General features: G+C 29.3%; 1 protein-coding gene across 1 annotated transcript; it reads right to left on the bottom strand.

Moving 5' to 3' along the window:
- Positions 1–1652: 1652 nt before the first annotated feature.
- Positions 1653–9589, bottom strand: LOC103486887 (amino acid transporter AVT1A-like). Its single transcript, XM_051083966.1, has 12 exons — positions 9206–9589; positions 7791–8074; positions 7413–7627; positions 7074–7097; positions 6802–6982; positions 6489–6708; positions 6281–6416; positions 6175–6191; positions 5928–6076; positions 5526–5569; positions 2956–3018; positions 1653–2193 (listed from the first exon to the last, which is right to left on the bottom strand). The coding sequence occupies exons 1-12, from the start codon at positions 9397–9399 to the stop codon at positions 2101–2103; spliced, it is 1620 nt and encodes a 539-aa protein (XP_050939923.1). The 5' UTR covers positions 9400–9589; the 3' UTR covers positions 1653–2100.
- Positions 9590–20698: the final 11109 nt, after the last annotated feature.

Below are 20698 nucleotides of genomic sequence, written 5' to 3'. Positions count from 1 at the left end.
GGACCTTATTGGTGATTAGAACTTGTTAATGTTTTGTTACCGTGGATTTGACCTTCGAACTGTTTTTCCCTATTTGAGCTCACTTTTCAAACTAACTTAATTGAGAGATTCTCACATACTTGTTTTTTCTAGTTTGAGCTCACTTTTCAAGTTAACTTAATTGAGAGATTCTCACATACTTGTTTTTTCTAGTTTGAGCTCACTTTTCAAGTTAACTTAATTGAGAGATTCTCACATACTGGTGTTATGTCAAACCTACCACACTTTAATGTTGAGTTTGTATACAAGAGTTTATTGTTCAACTGAGCACACAAGAATCGAAGTCCTAGTCCTCATTTAGAGATTACTTTCTTCTTTCAATTTAAAATTGTTGAATAATATTTATAGAGATCATTCTTGTAACGTTGACCTCCGAAATTGTCGTCTTGTACAACTTTTACTGTTTTATTTATGAAGTGGCATACAAAAGATTTTTGAATACTTATCTCCTTATTCTTTTCTTCTCTTTTCTTGTTTAGTCCATCTCAAATATTACTTTTTCAAATATCGTTCATCTATTAAGAAGCCCTTTTTTTTTTCTTGTTGGTTAGTACATTTCATACATCACCTTTTATCAATTTCGATAATATAAGATACTTTTTCTTATTATACTTTTTTTATCTTCTAAAAAGCTATGTACAAGATGTACTTAAAAAAAGAAAAAATAAGACTTTTAAAAATTAAAGATTGAATAATATTATTGAGAAAAAAAAGGTATCCAATGTGTTTAAATAGTACATCAAAAATACCACGTGTATCGTATACATCAAAGTGTATATTACTAAAGTATAACTACTTTTTTGGTATTTCATTGATTGAAATTGTTTTTTGTCATTTTGCCAAAAGTAATAAGTCTATAAGTAATATGAATCTAGTTTTTAAAACTTATTTTATCAAATCTGTAAAAAAATACTCCTAATATATATGAACATTACATGAAACAACAACGATATCCCATAATTGATATGTATTCTTATCCTTAATTTCTTTTGTTTGAATCTTTATAAAAACATAAATCAACAAGAGAAACCATTAGACAAGAAATACAACGTATACTTCTACAAGAGGGACACTTGGACAACATATATATTTCTACAAGAACAATTAGACAAGAATTACATTACTAATTAACATTCCAAATAAGTAATATTAATTAATTGTAATTAAATTGAAATAACAAAATTATTTTAATTTATAGAACTATTGAAATAAATACCGATGAAGACTCCTAGCAGCGTCTATTGATATCATTGATAAACACGTCTAAAGAAATTTATCAACATATCTGAAGTTTTATTATATTTTATAAATATCCTAGATACATTGTGCTACCCTTTTGTTATAAATACTTCCTTATTTACAAAATAAATCCAATGAAAAAAAAAAAAACATCTTGTTTCTCTCCCAAAACTTCCCACTCTTTCTTCCTCGTTCAAAACAATGCGTGCAGTTGCACTACCCATTTACACCATATGAAATGATAATAAAATAAAGCTTAAACAAATACTAACATACCAACAATAAAAATATTTGAACATTTTTTTTGAAAGCTTAAGGTATGACTGAAATTTTTTTAGAAAGTGCCAAACAATTTTCATACAAAACCAACAATATAAATCTTTTTTTAACCCTTTAAAAAGTTCAAAAAGGGTAATATTACAAAATTTAGAATTTCAGAAATACCAAGCTTAAAAGCATATAACTTCCTGTTTATTGGATCCCTCTTCTTTTCATACCACTATCTAAACACACCCAATTTTTAAGATTTTATATCCCAAAACTCTCCTATTTCAACCCTCACTCTACTTCCCCATTCCTCACACTGATCTTCTAACAAAACTTTCTAAGGTATGTAGTTTTTCTTTTATTAGAGAGTGTTTGTCAAAGGAAATATCTAATCTAAAGCATACAAATAATGAGATCAATAACAGCTGGTAAAGTTATTTAGAAGTTCAAACTGCCTAGTTATGACTTCGAAGCTACCAATAGCTAACATATGATCTCGAATGGCAGCAGACATGAAGTCTGCAGTAAATCTAACCGGACCATATTATATGTTTCTCAGTAACTCTTTGCAATCCGTGACAGAGAAGAATATGTTCCCATGATCGCACTAACGATACCGATTCCAACAACAAAGATGCTCGAAGTGATCTGATTTCATATGCAAAAGGTGAATAAAGCATACAAATGTAAAGGTAAGCACTAACATCCAATCCAACATATTTTGACAGTATGAATCCTCATAATGAATCAAAATATCCACTCTGTTTTTGAAAAAAAAAAAGTTTCCAAGAACTTGCTTTTGTTTCTATAATCTAAAAAGAATTCAAGTGTTTCTTAAAAAAAGTTAAAAATTGAAAGGAAACAAACACAAATTAAAAAAAATAAAATAAAATAAAATCGTTATGGAATAGAAGGATAGTTTTTCAACCTTTTGAATTTGACTAAGAATTCAAATGTATCTTTAAGAAATGTGAAAACCGTTCTATAATAAGAAAATTAGGAAGAAACATGTATATATGTCAAAGTAGAAAAGCAAAAACAAAATCATTTAGATTTTGTTTGGTAACCCTTTTCGTTTTTTTAATTAGGCTATTTTTTTATATTTTCTTGATTTACATCTCAAAAGTTGAATTCTTAACTAAATTTGAAAAATAAAAACATGATTGTGCAAACTATTTCTTTTTAATTTTCAAAATCCAGAATGGTTTTTTAAACCATCGGTAAAAGTAGATAACAAATCAAGAAATTTAAATATGAGATAAATATTAATAGGTTTTATTTTAACAAATAAAAAAACCAAAAACCAAATGATTAGCAAACCAGTTTTAAATGTAGTCACATTTATTAAAAAGAGAAAAATTACTTCTTTAGAAAAGAAGAAAGATTAATTACCGTTAAAAATATACTTACATGTATCTTTGTAGCGTCGCTTCCCATTATTTTTAGATAGCATATGGTTGGCACTATTACCGACTGAATCAAATACCATACATTAAAAACAAATCCACAAGTGTGTATTTTAAAATAATAATAATAAATAAAATAAAACAAACTTAACCGCAACACGATGAACAAGTCTCATACTCCAAATCTTAGTACAATTTACAAACTAGGGGAATGCTTCAAATGATTCGAAAAGAGAAATTAATAGAAAATGATTTAATAAACAGATCGCGTAATATATAATGTTAGTCAAACTTTTCACATATTGCTAATAGATAAAGATTCAATCTATAGAATACATAACTAACAATATAGTCCTTTGTTCAGGCAAATCTTTTGGACACATACTAAAAGTTGAAGTTCATAAGCTAAGAAAAAAATTTAGGTCAGATACTAAAAGTTGAAGTTATAGACCACGGTTCCAAGTTTGAAGATGCTCAAATGAAAAATTAAACTTAAGAGTGAAAGTATTTAGTAATCAAAGAAATCGAAGGTGAATAAAGTGAAGGTTTCTTTCCTGCTTTCCTTATCCCAAAAAGTAAATTATGCATTATTAAAGAGAGAACGGCTGCAACTTTGAAAAGGTAGATCAGTATCTGCTTATTTTCAAACTTGGCATTGACCTTTTATTGGAAGTTCAGAATAATCTAGATTTTTCAGCTCTTATCGTCCATGTAACCTCCGACATGCTTTGTAGGCTTAGATATTTGTAGACTTAGGTATTTGCAAAGAAAGAAAAAGTTCAAGAGGTCACCCCAACATAAAAATTGAAACAGATAAAACTATTTAATTAGTTTTGAAGTTCCTATGGTTGAGTCACAAAAAAGAAAAGCGTGTGTATATACCTATATCCTCATTTTAAGCTCTTGGAAATGGAATGGTTTTCTTCTTCATCGGGTGGATATTATTTTTTTTCTCTTTCACGAATCCCTTATTTTGTTTTTATCTTTTGTTTTTTTACTTTTCATTTTTTATTTCTTTTTATCACTTTTCAATCTCCATATTTCTCCATCATTCCTTCTCTATTCTCAATCTCTTCCCTTATCTTTCTCCCTTAAAATTTCTCTTTTTTAGCCATACATTTTTCCTTCTTTTCTTCCGTTTCAGTTTAGTGCTGGAGATAGGTCGTCACAAGCTAGATAGGCTAAAATAATGAAGAAGATGAAGCAAACATGGAGAAGAAGAAGGAAAAAAAGAGACATCAAGGTTGACCAATGGTGGAAAACAATGGTCGTTCTTTGATAGTAGTGAAGACAAGGTTGTGGTTGAGGTTGAAGGTGAAAGAACAAAGAACATAGAAAAAGAAGGTCCTAAATTACCAATCGACCAAAAAACTTAAGCTTGTAGGTGAAGCAATATTAATTAGTGGAGAAACAACAATATAGGGATTTGGATACAATATCTCCTAAACAAACTTGCTTTGATATCATCTTAAATCATCTATTGACCCAAAAGCTTAAGAAGGAAAAATAAGAGACATCAAGCAAATATAGAAAAAGCTTAACAGTATAGGGCCTTGGAGACAAGGTTGTGGTTGAGATGAAGTGGGAGGATAAGAGGTTTGAAAGTATAGAAGAAGTTCTTAAATCACCGGTTGACCCAAAAGCTTAAGCTTGTGTGGGTGAATGAATATTAATCAGGAAGGAAACAACGATGCAAGAATTTGAACACAAGACCTCCTAAACTCAATCTACTCTAACACCATCTTAAATCATGATTAATCTAAAAGCTTAAGAAAGAAAAAAAGGAACGTGGTTGATCAATGGTGGTAGACAACGGTCGGTGTTTGATGGTCGTGAAGACAAGTTGTGGTTCAGGTGAAGGTGGGAAGGTCAAAAATAAAATAAAACAAAAAATTCTAATTGACCCAAAAACTTAAGCTCATTGGTGAAAGAATATTAACTGGAGAGAAAACAACAATACAAAAGTACGTTTGAACAAAGGATCCTCTTAACTAACATACTCAAATACCATCTTAAATCACTTTATTGACCCAAAAACTTATGAAGGAAAAAAACCATCAAGGTTGATCAATGGTGATAGACAACAATTGGCCTCCAACGGTAGTGAAAACGAGCTTGTGGATGCGAGGAAGATGGGAGGGCAGAGGTTAGAGACAGAGAATATAGAAAAAGAACATCTTAATCACCAATCCACCCAAAACTTAAGCTTATGAGTAAAGAAATATTAATTGGGGAAGAAACAAATATTAATTGGGGAAGAAACAACAATGCAGAGGACACATAACTTCCTAGACCTAAAACCTTAAATTTATGAATGGAAGTAAATTTAATTGCATAGTTCAACTTCCTAATTATTTAATAATTAAAAAATGAAAAATATATATGGTTTTTTACTGGCATTTAATGAAACCTAACCAACAATTTAATAGCTAACAGCTCCACAAGGCTACCAATTAAAATCTAACGAATTAATCAACAACCATTAGGTGCAACTAGCTATGAGCTAAAACGATGAGCATTGTAAAAACAAGATTACAATCTCATCAAGATAAAGAATCATCAAGAAGCACTTACCACAAGTATGCTGAGAAGAGATCCAATCAAAGACATCACAAGACCTACAATCAACACAAATGTCAATTTACTTCTAGTTATGCTCAATTCATCTGCGATGTTGAGATAAAACTGTTCATGGAAAGTTCAAATTTGGCTTTACAGTTAGTTAGGTGCTTAATCAATAAGCATCTAACTGCATCCAACAGCTGTACAGTTAAATGCTTAATCAATGAGCTTCTAGCATGAAAATATATATGAGATAACACTTTGGGGGTACTAGATAATGACAGTTACATTTTACAAAAGCTTATCATCTTCTATCACATTAGTGGAAAGGTTATTATCATCCATTATGTTAAGATGACTTCAAAAACGAAAGTAGTACACCAATTACAGAAAATCTGAAGAAGATAGAATTACCAAAAAAGGGCAGAAGGAAAGCCACACAAACAGAAGAAGCAACAAGGGCTGTTCTTAGAAGAATGAAACACCCGTAGCTAGCTGAAATTCTAGGAGGTAATAGCTCCTCTATGCTTCTCGCCAGTGGATTCATCAACAGTGCATATTTGAGCAATGTCAAGGAAGCGAATTCAACCATTGGTCCAAACATAAAATATTTTGTCACTTAGTTTTCTACAATGACATCCCTATCTAAAAAGGATATTTGGTGAATGGATTGATAACCTATAAAAAAATTAAGGTTGATCAGAAATATTGCAATCCTCATACTCCTTAAGTTTAGGTGGGAAATAATAGAACAAAACAACACTTACTGTTGTCCACACTGCAACTTTAGAGGTAACAGCATGCTTTGGCATATTCAAAGTTATCTGGCTTAATGTATTTTGGCCAAACATGAGAAATCCCATGATAGCAACCCCTCCATAAATCAGAACACACAAAATGAAGCTGCATAGATAAAAAATTTAGAAGAAGCAAGCTAAGTGGCTAGTAAAGAGCATTCCAAGTCTTGACATGTACCATACTATTAGCGCCTTGGTGAACTTTGTTTTATCTGCCATGGATTGATAAATGTTTGGAAACACGGTGTGGCCAGAATAACAAAATCCATACACACCAATTGCAAAAGGAACACCCTTCCAGTTTACTACTTCACCAGTCTGATGAAACCCCACGCCTCCAAATGTACCAAGAAAAATTAAGCACAGCCCTATTAAGATGGTTGCAATGACCCCGCCAGCTGAAATCAACATTAAGTAGATGGTTTCATCTAATATCCAAATTATCATAGCAAGCGTAGATTGGACATAATTAGTCTAATATTATACATTACCTGACAGGTATGAGATCACACGGAGATCTCTCAGCCAAACAGTGGGCAAAACAATCAGTGCAGTTAAAATTCCGAAAAGATGCATAGGGTCCAACTGAATACTCCCCAAACTCAACGATGCTCCAGGAAATAGACTGGTTAGATTGTCTCCTTCCAAGATAATAAATTCAACGCAATAACACTGTATGCATTGAGAACATCAGAGTTTAGCAAAATAAAATATCATTCTATTTGAAAGAATAATGTTGAAGATAGATTAGAGATTCACTTACATATAATTCCAGGTATAAAATGATCTGCATCAAAATTTCAGAAACATAATATTAGAACTTCTTGATGGAAAAACCAATTATGTATGCACGTGAAATATATAATTGCATAACTAGAACTTAACTACTGTTGAAAAACCTGAATCGAAATGAAATCTAACTCAAGGTGTTTGTGGTCAGGCAAGAAAAAAGCAACCATTTCAATACAGATGCACATTACCAACATGGACCTTTCTAATGCACCTAACAACAGAGTACAAATACGGACACTACCATACACTTTGAAAGGAAAAATCAATAGTATATATGTGAAAAACATGTATAATGCGAAAGTAAACTCACAGACACAAAAAGACGTCCAAATTTTCCATAGGCTGCTTCTCCTATATCTGGGTATGTTATAACTCCCTCTCTTTTCTCGAAGCAGTACCTCATAAGCGTGGCTGTGTAACAACATACAATGGCAAAAAGAACCAAAACTCCCAAACTGGCCCAGCCAGCTTCTTTTACAGTAAAAGGTGTGGAGAGAAGTCCAACTCCAGCCAATACATTGATCCCTGTCTCAGAATGGACGGACACATGAACAAAAAATAAATATATGTATATTGTTAGAAATTTTAAAACTCATCAAGCTGCATTGCTTTTCACAATCAATAGCACTTTCATCATAAGGACAGAAGATTTTTTCAGAGAGAACGTATAACATAAAACATAGGCTACCATTGAAGATGGTCTGCGTGAAGCTGCACCCACGACCAATAGGTAATTCACCAGTCAGTTGCTTAGAAATTGTTGTTCTCCCTGACCTTAATGATTGGAGTCTTGATATGTTATAAAAATCCTCATTTTGATCAGCACCACCATGATCTGATATCAAAGGCGCTTTTGCATCCATTTCTAAACTACTTCTACTAAGATTATGCAAGCTTGTTTGCAATATACTTGGAACGCGGAACATTCCAAAATTTGGAGAAGCCATGATTGTATAAGAGTCCGTTGTCTCTCTGCCAAGTGAAAAACAGCAAGATAAACAGCAGCACCCAAGAACCAACTGCTCAAAATTTCAAACACACACAACCAATTTTCAACAAATTTTCACTTTAAATATGTTAAGAATCAGTTCCCCAAGTCCAGAGTAATCCGTCCATATACTACATAGAGAAATACTTCCAGTTCCATACATCACATCAGTAAAATAGTAAAACTATTGCTCAATAATTTGATCCTCTTCAATAAATGACGAGTGTGCATTACATCGCATTTAACAAAAAGCAAACTTTTCTAGTTAATATTACCTTGATTATCAACAGACATTTTAGACTGGCTAACAACTCCACTTTGATATGCCAGTGCCTAACAAAAGAGCGTGGAAGAAACCAAACTTTATGAATGGACTACAAAATCACGAATGACAGAACTAAGCCATTATTACCAGTCAAACCAACCGGTTCTACAAGTTTTCTCTTCTCACAAGTCATTCATTATTTTCAAAGAAAAAACAAAAGCAGAACATCGATTACATGGAGGCAACCACCAATTCGCTATCACTCAAACTGAGCTCTCCACAGAGACAAATCAATGATAAACAATCCACGATTCAGAAAACTCTACATGAACAAAAGAAAATAAACAACAACTCAAACAACGCAAGCTTCCGACTAGATAGATTTCAGATGGCCAAAAGGAACAGAGTCTGTTCGATTTCTAATTCAACCACCAAATTTTCCTCGTCTTCAACTCGCTAAATCGTTCTCTCTCTCACAATTTGAAAATGCAACTTGAAGAGAAAAACCAGAGTATCAGACGGAGAAAGAAAAAGCCGAGAAACACGGACAAAAGAAAGCTAAAAAGAAGACAAAACACAAACGGACTATCGTAGTTCCGCATTACGCCTACATCCGCTCTCGAAGGTACCTAAGTATTTCATTACTCTGACTTCATAGATGAAACACAAAAATTCGCCTCAACTTCCTCTCAATCACAGCACAAACATACAATCTCTTCATAGTAATCTCTAATATTTACAGAGTAACGGTATTTCATTGTCATAAACACCTAAGCTTCGAGTGAGATAATAATAACATGCATACAACAAAAAGCAGAAACAAAATCCGCAGGCAAACGGCGAAGTTCACCTGTAACTCTGTGGCCATTGCTGAGAAGTGAAGGTGGAGGTCCGACCTCCAAGGCCATTAGGAGCATCGTCAGCGTCGCTATAGGTACTGTTGCTACGATCCCCCATGCTTTTAGAGCGTTCAAGGTCGTCGTCGGCATAGTCATCGCCGTCGAGAAAGAACACGGAGTCGGGATCGTTGGTTTTGGCAGCCATGGGGAAGATAATGTGAATGAGAAAGAAGAATGGAAAGTGGGGGATAGTGAGCGGTGGAATATGATTGTTGTTATTGTTTGGCTATGGCGTTTGCATTTTGGCGTATAGCACAGAAAGAAAGGAGGGAATGATGAATGAGGGTGGTTTTATTTGATCATGATCCGAAAGCTGAATTTCCGACGCCTCGTATTGTCATTGTACGGATCCATTTCTTGTTCTTTTCATAAACCGACGTGTCGGAAATTGTGACGATGAAAGGGACCTTGCTTTTTCCTTTTTTGGCATTTCAGTCCTAACCGACTTTCCTCAAATCCTTTTTCCCTTTCCTCTCCATACTTTTCTTTTCACAAAATTGTCCGAAATAGCTTTTGATATGTTTGTCCGGTAAAATTAGCATCTTTTTCTATAATTGTTTAAACATTTTTTTCGATCCATTTCGAAAGTGAAGCTGCACCCATCCAGCATTATTTTTTAAGAAAAGATCCAGTAATAATATTATGCACCTATTTTTTATAGGTACCAGCCTCAACGTAAAAAAAAAAATTAAAACGAAGATGTAAGAAACATTTTTCGTAAATTCTACATTCAAACTCCATATTGTCACACCCACCACAAGTGGAATAATACCCAATCTTACCTTTTTTTACCAAATTTAGTGGATGTTGCTAATGATCGACCATCAAGCTTTGCTGACTTCATAAATGGATAATCCCCAATAACACAATTTAAATGTCCAGCAAAAAAACAAATCTGTTTCCTACTTTTTAGAGGTAAAGTCGCACATGTTGTGTCCAAATAGAAGTTGCATTCAACACATCGAAAAGCTTCTTTATTCTCCACTCTCCCCCACAAGTTTGTTTTTTTATCGGTCAATAAACAGTGGATGTTTTCATGTTTATGACTTGGATGTGTAAATGGGATTGTAGTTCCGACACATCCTGTGTCAATAATGAAGTAACATCCTTCATGATTACAGCGATAGGGCAAAGCCATGAAAGTTTCGAAAACAAACAGAGCATGATATGACCATACAAAATCTGGGATATAGACCATACTCAACAAATTTTTGATGGAACAAACAAGTTTTTTGTATTGCCAACCTTGCAAAATTTTTCATGCAAGAAGAAGCTACACGTTAAACAACAGTACTGCATCTCATGCACCCATCACAACGCATATCCTCGCCAAGACGGACAATTTGTCGATTTTTAGCACAATCCAAATGTGCTATATATATGCTTGCTGCTCTGATGATTATCACATTGGTAATAAACATATGCTGCACATGATTTTTTGTTATTTTCACCAAATATTTTGCACATAGCGTGATGATTAAGATCAGAGAATAATGTGAAAGTTAAGGAATGGTGATGTTCAGATATTTGGAGAGTGGATGGTGACTCAGCACATTTCTTACGAATGAAAACATGACATATTTTACAAAACTAAGGAAACCCTTTCTCTAACTTCCCACAAGCTTGTCACTGAAAAAGGGAAGCACTTTATGTAGATTGATGAATTCATGTTGGTGTTTAAATGATGGCAAACTACATGAATATTGAAATCTCAACTTGGACCAATTTAGAAAAACTCAGTACTATATAATAGACTCTCCTCGTATATAAGAAATAAATTAAAAGTTTTCAAACGTGAACTCAACACATGAACAAGTCAAACTATATTAACAATCAACACTCCATTCTCTTATTCCTTAAATTCTTGTAATTATTTTTAAAAATAACTCTATGTTGCCGTAAGATAGGACGGTGTTTGAATAGCTCAATTGTCTCTTAGTTTTGTGCTTTTCACGCGAATTATTTAATGTATAGTGAATAAAATTCTTATAAATTTGAAGATATAAAACGGAAGTGTCAAAGTTAACTAATTAGCTGATCAACATAATTGATATGACATCATAAGTTAGAGCTGAGAGATTTGATGCATACTCTTCACGACTGTTGTACTAAACAAATATAAAATAAATATATAGGACGGTTCATAAACATAATTGATGTTTGGGGTGGGTGTTTAATTCATCTCAACCAATTCCAACCATTATCAAAATTCCAAATTGTAACTCCACATTGCAAAAACTTTGGTATCCATAAAATTAGGGGAACAATTTAATATAAAACTATAATATGTGGATCAATATTACAAACGTCTTACTTTCAAACATTTTAATTCCGTGCATATACGACCCTAATTAAGCTTAAGTATGGTTCCATAATTCGTGAGTGATTTTTCTTTTCTTTTGCAATTTTCTCGAAAAATAAAACTTCTAAACTATTGTAAAGTGACACCAAATTTATGCATATATTGTCATATTTTTTTCATTAGTGTTCTGCAATGAAAGTCGTGCTTAAGGGACGATCTAATGTCCCGCTTATTTATGTATTTTATTTTCTTGAGTTGCTTTCAAATGTTTATAAAGTCATGATATATCTTTATATTGGATAATTATCATGAGTAGCAAATTTATATTGGATAAAACACGGAGCGGTTTAAAGAAGATTGAATTTCTCCGATACGGAGTTTTCTACCTTTAAAACTCCCAGAAAAAGGTACTGCTAATTCTGATTCCCCAACCCCGACACCTCTTGCTGCTTCTTGCTTCGGTCGTATTCATCCCTATATGTCAATATTGTTAATAAACTTCTATCATTCGCAGATTTTGACTTAGACTTTGACGTATTGTTAATAAATTTGTATCATTAGTAGACTTTGATATATTTTTTATATTTTGAATGTAATGGTTACATCTACAGCTCTTATTGTTATTGTTGTTTTAGGTATTTGGTAAAAAAGTGATAAACTTCTACGTAAAAACCCATAAAATATGTTCGGCCACTTCTCAAAACCACCCTTTGAAAAGTGGCCTTTATGCAATAGTCCTAGTTAGTTTGGCCCACCCCAGTTCTTTAGCCCACAGCCCAAAGTCACACACTTTACTTCTATGCCTAGTTTGATTTTGAATTTTATTTCATGGGTATGAATATTAGACATTTATATTTTTAAAAAGTAGACTAAATTATTAGATGATAGTACACATCTATATATTAATTGAAATCCAAATGGTATTGAAATGAATGGAAAATCAAGTACGAACAAAAAGAGAATTGTGAAGTATAGAAACGATGGAAAAGAGAGAGTTGGGTTGACGAGTAGTGAAAATTTAGAGATGTGAATAGTAATTATAGATTTAATTTTCAAAAACAAAATTATTGTCGAATATAACCTTAGTAAATTAAATGAGTATTTTAGAAGTTTGTGAGATAATTTGTCTATATGACCACGAAACATTTTGAAACAAAATTGAAACATTTTTTAAAATAAAATCTTATTAGAAGGCTTAAGGTATTTATTTATTCCTTCATTCGTTTTGAAAACTTTATGCTCCTTTTGATTTTCGATAAATTATAAAAGAACTATACCCCTTTTTTAAAAAAAGAAAAGAAAGAGAAAAAGAAAAACAGTTTTACTTGAGCTATATATTTTATTAATTACAAGAAGAGATGTACGCAGTGATTTGGGAATACTTTTTGATAAAAAAATATATATATATATATACATATATATATATATATAATTATCAAGTGAAACATTTTGTCCATGAGTACTTCTAACCTCCCTCCTCTCAAATCACTTCAAAATCTTTATATTGTGTTTTTTATCTCAAGATATCATCAAAGTCGTTCTCATAAATTGACTCGAGATACATTTCAACCTTCTAAAAGTGATATAAGATTTATAGAATATTTAATTTAACTTAAAAATAACCAAATTAGTCTAGAAAATATAAGTCGTGAATTTAGGAAAATAAAGATCGGAATATAAATGGGTAGAATTTGGAAATTAAGAGAGACCTTTCAAGTGTCCAAAAGGCCAATGAATCCATTCAAAAGAATGTTTTGGCTCTATATAAGTTTTGTCATTTATTAATTGGTACGCAATTTATATGGTCTATGTTGGTTGGTTCTTGGGGGCTAATCTAATATCCTCATCTAACCCCAACATCCTCCACACACATATGATATAACACATTATCCTAAAAAAAGAGAAAAAAAAAGCACACTTTGCCACATTGGGAAAAAATATGTATGCCTCACTTACTTTATGTATATTTATTACTGTTCATTTCAATCATATGTTAGATTTTCTGTTAGCCCTTCAATAAATTTGTAAATTTATTCTGAAATTTGCTACCTAACATTTAACAAGCCATTAATTAGTATATTAGCTTTTAAAAAATATACGGGGAGATCGATTTTTAATCTTAATATTACTAGTAAAAAATTTATGTCAGTTGAGTCATGTTCGTTTTAGCAATCAATATATTAGTTTATTTTACACATCAACACTACATTTTTAAATACTTTGTTACGGCAAACAATAAATGAAAGTAAAATAACATTTAGTTTAATATTATTTCGCATCGCACCAGATTGAATTACAAATTTGGTTCTTATGGTTTGGAAAGTTTAGAATTTAATTTGTATGACTTTGAAAGTTAGATCATAATTGATATGGTTTGATAAAATCTCGTAAATAATGTCTATAATTTGATAAAAACTCACATAATTAATTAGTAAATTTTATCAAATAATAATTTATGAGTATATCGGAACAAATAACCAAAGTGCGGCAATTCCGACAGAAGGTCCTGTTAAATGGGACATATCAAGACACGATTGATGTTTTGGGATTTTTTTTGAACCAATTATGCAAAATGTGCGTTATACTATGCCAAACCATTAATGATAATAATAATATTATTATTACTATTATCGTTTTCATTTCGAATGAGTTTGACCTTGTCTGAAATTTGTATTTTTAAAATGACGTTTAGTGGTTGAATTGATTATCATAGTCGTTAATTGTTATGATAAGTGAGTATGATAGTTTATGTTTGTGCATCAACTATTTTAGTTTTTTTTTTTATAAAAAATAATAAATATCGTACCTATAGGATGAAATTGATAAATAAAATAATAAACACAAACTATTATTATTAAAATTCAAAACATGAAGCAAGTTATAATGACTCGTTCACACGCATGTAAAGTTGGAGTCCAAAACACCTGTTAAAGAATCATTTGTGAGTTTTTTTTTGTTGGTTTAAATTTTTTTACTTCGGTTAAAAATTAACTTGCTTCATAATCCATCACTCTTGATGTGCCTTTTTAAATTTTTAAGAAACATTTATTTAGAAAAAACAACAATAATAACAAAATCTAAGAAGCTAAGAGAATGTTTACGATGATATTGTTGTTAACATTGTGATACTTAACTAAAATTTACAAGTCGTAAAGGATTAAATTAAGCCTCGTATCTCAAAATTGGATGAAATAAATTATAAGTTGAGTGCTACACTCTATCGAACATTTATAAGCTATATATTAGGGAATGATTTTTTGTTAATTAACACTTCTATGTTCCACTAAAATTTATAAGCTATATGTTAGAAAGTTTGAAAACATGGTTATGAATCTTTTATTAGAACTTAGCATAGTCATGGCTCTTATGCTCTTTGATGATTATCGTGGGTGATTCCTTCTTTCAAACTTCTTCTTTCCCTTTGACTTCTTTAATTTAATTTATTGTTATTTTAAAAATGTTCGATTAATTACACTGACAAATTTTTAGAAGTACATCAATTTAAATTTTAAAGTTCTCTAAATTTATCGATTTAAACTTCATTTAGATTTTTGTTTGATAAATATTGTATGAATATTTCAATAAAATTCCTGAATTTTTGTCAAAAAGTTATGTTAATTAAGTTAAAATATTGCTTAATTGCAATTGCCTTTTAAAAGTCAACCATGCCTCAATTCTCTTCCTACATGAGTCTATTTACTCAAATTTGTCAATTTTACAAAATAAACGATTATAATTGATCATGTATGACGACTTTCAAAGATAATTCTAATGGTTCGTTTAAATTAGTTCACCTATAAAAATTTAGAAGTTTAAAAATGATAAAATTATGTCTCGTGTGATGTTTTCGAATAAAAGGTTAAACCTCGTTGAATATAAATTTAAATGTTTTCTTACAATAATTTGAGGGAAATTTACTTTTTATATAGCTTTATTTATTACTCCATGGTTCAGAAATTGTTTACCTTTGATTCAATTTTCGCTCCATTAGTTAATATGTTTTTTTAAGGTACAAATTATAAAAATTTAATACATCTTAACAATATCAAGTTTCACAACCACAACAAAAAGAAAAAAGAGTTTAGGTTAAATGCAAAGATTTAAAATTTAAACCGAAAAAGGTTAATTAAAGGTGTTATGCCAAAAATATATAAATTTATTAAAAAAAAAAAAAAAGAATGTAACTTTATCCTGTTGTTTTTGATAAGGTAATTATGAAATTTTTGTTATATTTATAAATAGTTTTGGTATTTAAAATAATATTATTTTTGTATGAAGTTGCCTACAAAGAATCCAACTAATATTAAAAAGGAATAAAATGCACCTCTTTGAATTTGACTCTTGTATAATATAATATTAAAAAGAATCAATAAAACAATAATAAAAGTGGAAATATGTTAAAGGGCATTTTGTTCCTTTTTATTATTTGAAATTAAATAATATTGGTAAAAAGGTATCGACTTATATTGATTTCAATCAAGTGAAATATATTTTTGGTATAGAGGTATGGAAATGCAAATTGTCCCACGTCAACTATTTCTCAAGATTACCACAACATTATTCTTGATGTACACAAAGGACTTACGTCCGAAAAAGAGTTAAAAATTAAAAAAGAGATATCGAAAATGAAGAGAAAGAATAAGAGATAAAATCAAATTTCTAATCTCTATGTATATAATTGGGTAATGTAAAATGTACCCGATCCATCTCGATCTGAAATTTTGAAATGATCTAATTAGTTTAACATAGGTTTTGGACTAAAGTAAAAAGATACTTTTTAACAAGTTATTAAAAAAAACAAATAAAACTTTTCTAATGTCAAAGTGAATAGTTCAAGAGACATATCATACACGTGTTGAAATCAAATGATTTGAATATTAAACTTAAAAATCATATGTAAATAATGAGTCCAATTACTCAAAAAATATATTACCATATTATGTGAAGTTGAGATACTTATAAAGTACTAGATTATGTACGAACTATATTCCTTAAGAAAAGTTAATATAATCTAACAAATACTCGATGGGTTAATTGTCAAATTATTTTGTTAATATTGTCGTTTTGATTTGGTTTAATTCAAAGTTACAAGGAAGCCGGAATTATCTGTTGGTGCCCCCTCTCGCCTAAAGTTCGAAACTTGCCATGGGTTTATTTAAACTCCTTTATTTTATTTTCTTTTTCCCCTAAACCTTTTATTTCTTTTTCTTTTCCTCCCTTTTTAGCCTCTCTTAATGTCCGTGTCTTTTATTTGAATATTTAAATTAGATTCCGTAAAAGTTTTAATTAAAGGAAATTGTAAAAAATGGTAAATATGATAAAACATTTATAAAATATAGCAAAATTTTTAGATTTTATTTGTTATGGATATGGTATATTTAGTTTATTTTAATATATTAAAAATTGCCATAAATTTTAATTTTAAATAAATTGTTTTAGAAAAATTAATTGCTTTTAACTTTTCATTTGTTTTATTTTATTGAATTTTAGTAGAAATATTACTTAATTTAAATATTAGGACAATGCATTTTACATTAAAAAAACACTAATATAAAAGAAGTTAAAATGGTTTCTTTTATTGGACGCAAAAATTAATTTTATATTTAATTGAGTCTTAAAATTACATTTTAGTAAGTAGTATAATGTTTAATTCTTTAAAAAAAAACATACAATATACCATTTACTAGATCCAAAGTTAAATTTATATATAATATAAATTTGAAACACGTACACAAAGTAAATTTTCATAAATATAACAGACTATTAAAATATCATGGTCTGTATAATAAGATCGCATAAAGTTAGTCATTTTTCTTTAGGTTGCGACTTTTTTCTATCTTCATTTTTTTTCTTGCTATTTCTTTACATAGTCTTTCCTTTTTTTTTATTTTTTTTACGTCATTTAGATTTGGGATTTGGATAATCAAGTCTGATTTCTTTCTATCTATCGTCTTTCTTTTTCTACTGACTTTCTTCTTTTTTTTTCTTCTCATCATCTTTCTTCTTTAACTCCTATTTTTTTAAGTTGTTTAGATTATGTAATCAAATCTAAAAGATGGTGTATACAAATCTTGAAAAAAATCGTTTAGATTGAAAATATTGAAAATTTTTGTTCAAAATCTAAACGATGATTACCAAATTTTGAAGTCTAGCTAAATCTAAAGGATTATGTAACCAAATCGTGTAACTAAAAAATAAATAATTTAGATTTGATTATCCAAATCTAAACGATAGTGTACCAAACAATAACCAAATCTAAAACCAAATATATTACAAGACATTTTTTGTATTTTCCACAGTGCCATGGTAAATGTTTTGCTGTTTTATTATATTTTTTTTAAAAAACTTCATTAAACAAAAAATAAAAATTGAGGGGTTTGTCCTACAAATTTCAAGGTTTAATGGTCACAATATAAAAACAAATTCAAAAAGTCTAAATTAGATTTTCAATCTTATATGATCCGCGATTACTTAAACAATTATAAATCTATACGGACAAACTCAGCGACTGTTCACCAACTGCTTAAAAAAACATATATATAAACAAGGCATCTTACTGAAAAGAGAAAAAAAAGTATATATAAACAATATTGTCATCACTCTGCCAACCCTTGTTACTTGTATTTCTTATTTTAAAATGAGCAGAATCAAATCGTACAAAATTCATATTTTATCTTTATGCGCAATAGAAAAATGAAAAAAAAAAAACATAACTAATTAACTAACTTTAAAAAAGTTAACCAAAATTAAAATATATTAAAAATATTTATAAAATATAGTTAAATTTAAATTTTATTAATAATAAACATTGAAACGATCTTAAAATTTGTTATATTTAGTAGATATTTATATTTAAAAATGTTTCTATATTTACATAGCTACTAAACGAACCAATGAATTGTATATATTTAATTTTGGGGACAATATGTTTTTCGTTTGTGGAAATTTCAAAATATTACTCTTTTAATTTTGATTTTTTAGAATTATAGGTTTAAAAAGTGTATGAATAATTATTTTTATTATTTTAAAGGGTGACAACATTTTAAATTAAAAAATATAGGGAAAGTGGAGGAAGGAGGAGAGAAATGAAATATAAAATTTTAATTTAGAATGCGATGTTAAATTAAAAAATAATAATTGACCTTTTAAACTTACCACTTGATCTCTTTTTATATTACATTGTCTACTTTATATCAATATTTTTAAAATATAACCTAAATTTTAAGTTCTTTAAAAAAATCAGAGTTTAATTATTTTTGTTTTCTTTAACGTAAAAAAAAAACTTTGTTTTGAAATTTGAGAGTTTTTAAAAATAAAAATAAATAGTCCAGACTTAACAAAATATATCTTAAAATCTAGAAGAAAGTCGTATTTATAATTAAAATCTTAACTACTTAATGTATATATTTTTTTTATTTAAAAGTACATTTTTACAGTGTATGATTTGAAAAGTTTTTACAATTATTTGATGGATATCGAGAATAGCAAGAAAAAACACTTTTAAAATGAAGTGGTTTGTTGAATAACAAACTCCTTTTATCAAACAAGTTGATTAAATAGTTGTATGCATCATTCCGTTTTAAGTATTGCAAATTGGGATGAAAAATGGGTAATCCATGATGCTATTATACAAATTCCATTTATTTTTAGTTCTTCAATGGACTGTGACGTGACATGTATATTAGACCTTTCAGTGGTGATTAATATCTTAATTTGGTTAACTATAAACTCTGTTAAATTTGATTATTTATTGTGGTCTTATGTAATTTTACCGATCAAATTAGTTTTTATCATTCTTAGATGCAAATAAGTAATTATGTATTGGTCGGGGAGTAGAGATCCATAAACATCAAAGGAGAGAATTAGTCTCTATTGTATGAGACATTTTCTATGGTTCTAAAACACAAAGTTGCGAAGGTTAATGTCGTGGTGTGTATAATATTATATATATACTTGTAGACATAAGAAGAGAGCCTGTCATTTAATAATTTGGTAAGTGAGTCATGATTTAACCCAAGTTTGACAAGCAAACACACATCCAAGTGGATTTAAATATGAAAAACAACGTTATAAAGTTAAAAATAGATTGATGGGAGGAGTGTATCTTATAATTGAATATGAAGAATAACATTATAAAGTTTAATGATTCAGTATGTGAAAAATAGATTGATTGGAGGAATGTATCTTTGTTAGAAGGAAGATAAATTACACATGTGATGGTTTTTGATACCAATTATATATATATATATATATATATATCCCTATGTGATTCGTGGTCATGCTCTACCTAACTTGCTTTAAACTACGATAAGAGCAAACTCTCGAAAAAGTCTAATGGATGAAAAAATACTTGACCTCATTGACCCATTTTTTCATAAACCTCACCAAGTTACAAAATTATCAGATATAAAATTTAACTCAAAAATGTTTGAATATATTTAGAAACCTTTGGATATTTGAAAAGTTCATCAACCAAACCGCATATATATATATATATATATATATATATATATATATATATATATATATATATATATATATATATATATATATATATATACATATATATATATATTCAAATTTCAAAGTCTAATTTACAATTTAACTCTAGGTTTAAATCACATATTGGTCCCTAAATTTTCAAGTTTGTTTTAGTAATCAAACAATGACTATGCGTATAATAAAAAGCTTAGAGATGACAAGTTCATCCTTCAATGTACACCTATCTAAGATTTAATACTGTACGAGCTAGTTTTATTGATATATAAATGTTCTAAAATACAATGAGTTGTCTAATGAGTCAGTCGACATGTCAAAAAACAAACTCAAACACTCACATATATTAAAACATCAATTTTCGTTCAGGTAAAACATTAAATTTCTCCAATACGATATTTATATTTTAAGAAAATAACCAATTTAATAAATATATTATGAAAACAGAAATAAAATGATTCAAAAGTTTGAATAAATTATGAAAATTATTTAAAATAATATTTGAAAAATATATAAAAGAATAATCAGATTTAAATATAGACTAAAATTAGATTAAGATAAACTATTATCTTGATAGAAATAGTCAAAGATGGTAAAGATGGAGTTTTATCCAATTTTTTTTTTTTTGATATTTTGCTAAAAGGAC

Source organism: Cucumis melo, chromosome 4, assembly GCF_025177605.1.
Source record: "Cucumis melo cultivar AY chromosome 4, USDA_Cmelo_AY_1.0, whole genome shotgun sequence".
NCBI classification, from domain to species: domain Eukaryota; kingdom Viridiplantae; phylum Streptophyta; class Magnoliopsida; order Cucurbitales; family Cucurbitaceae; genus Cucumis; species Cucumis melo.
This window is presented reverse-complemented; position numbering and strand designations above follow the sequence as displayed.

Coding starts and splice junctions, on each gene's coding strand:
- LOC103486887 (XM_051083966.1), bottom strand. CDS start 9,399: ATGGCTGCCAAAACCAACGATCCCGACTCCGTGTTCTTTCTCGACGGC. Junction 7,098..7,412: donor TTGGACGTCTTTTTGTGTCT/GTGAGTTTACTT, acceptor ATTTTGATGCAG/ATCATTTTATACCTGGAATT. Junction 6,417..6,488: donor ACCAAGGCGCTAATAGTATG/GTACATGTCAAG, acceptor TTATCTATGCAG/CTTCATTTTGTGTGTTCTGA.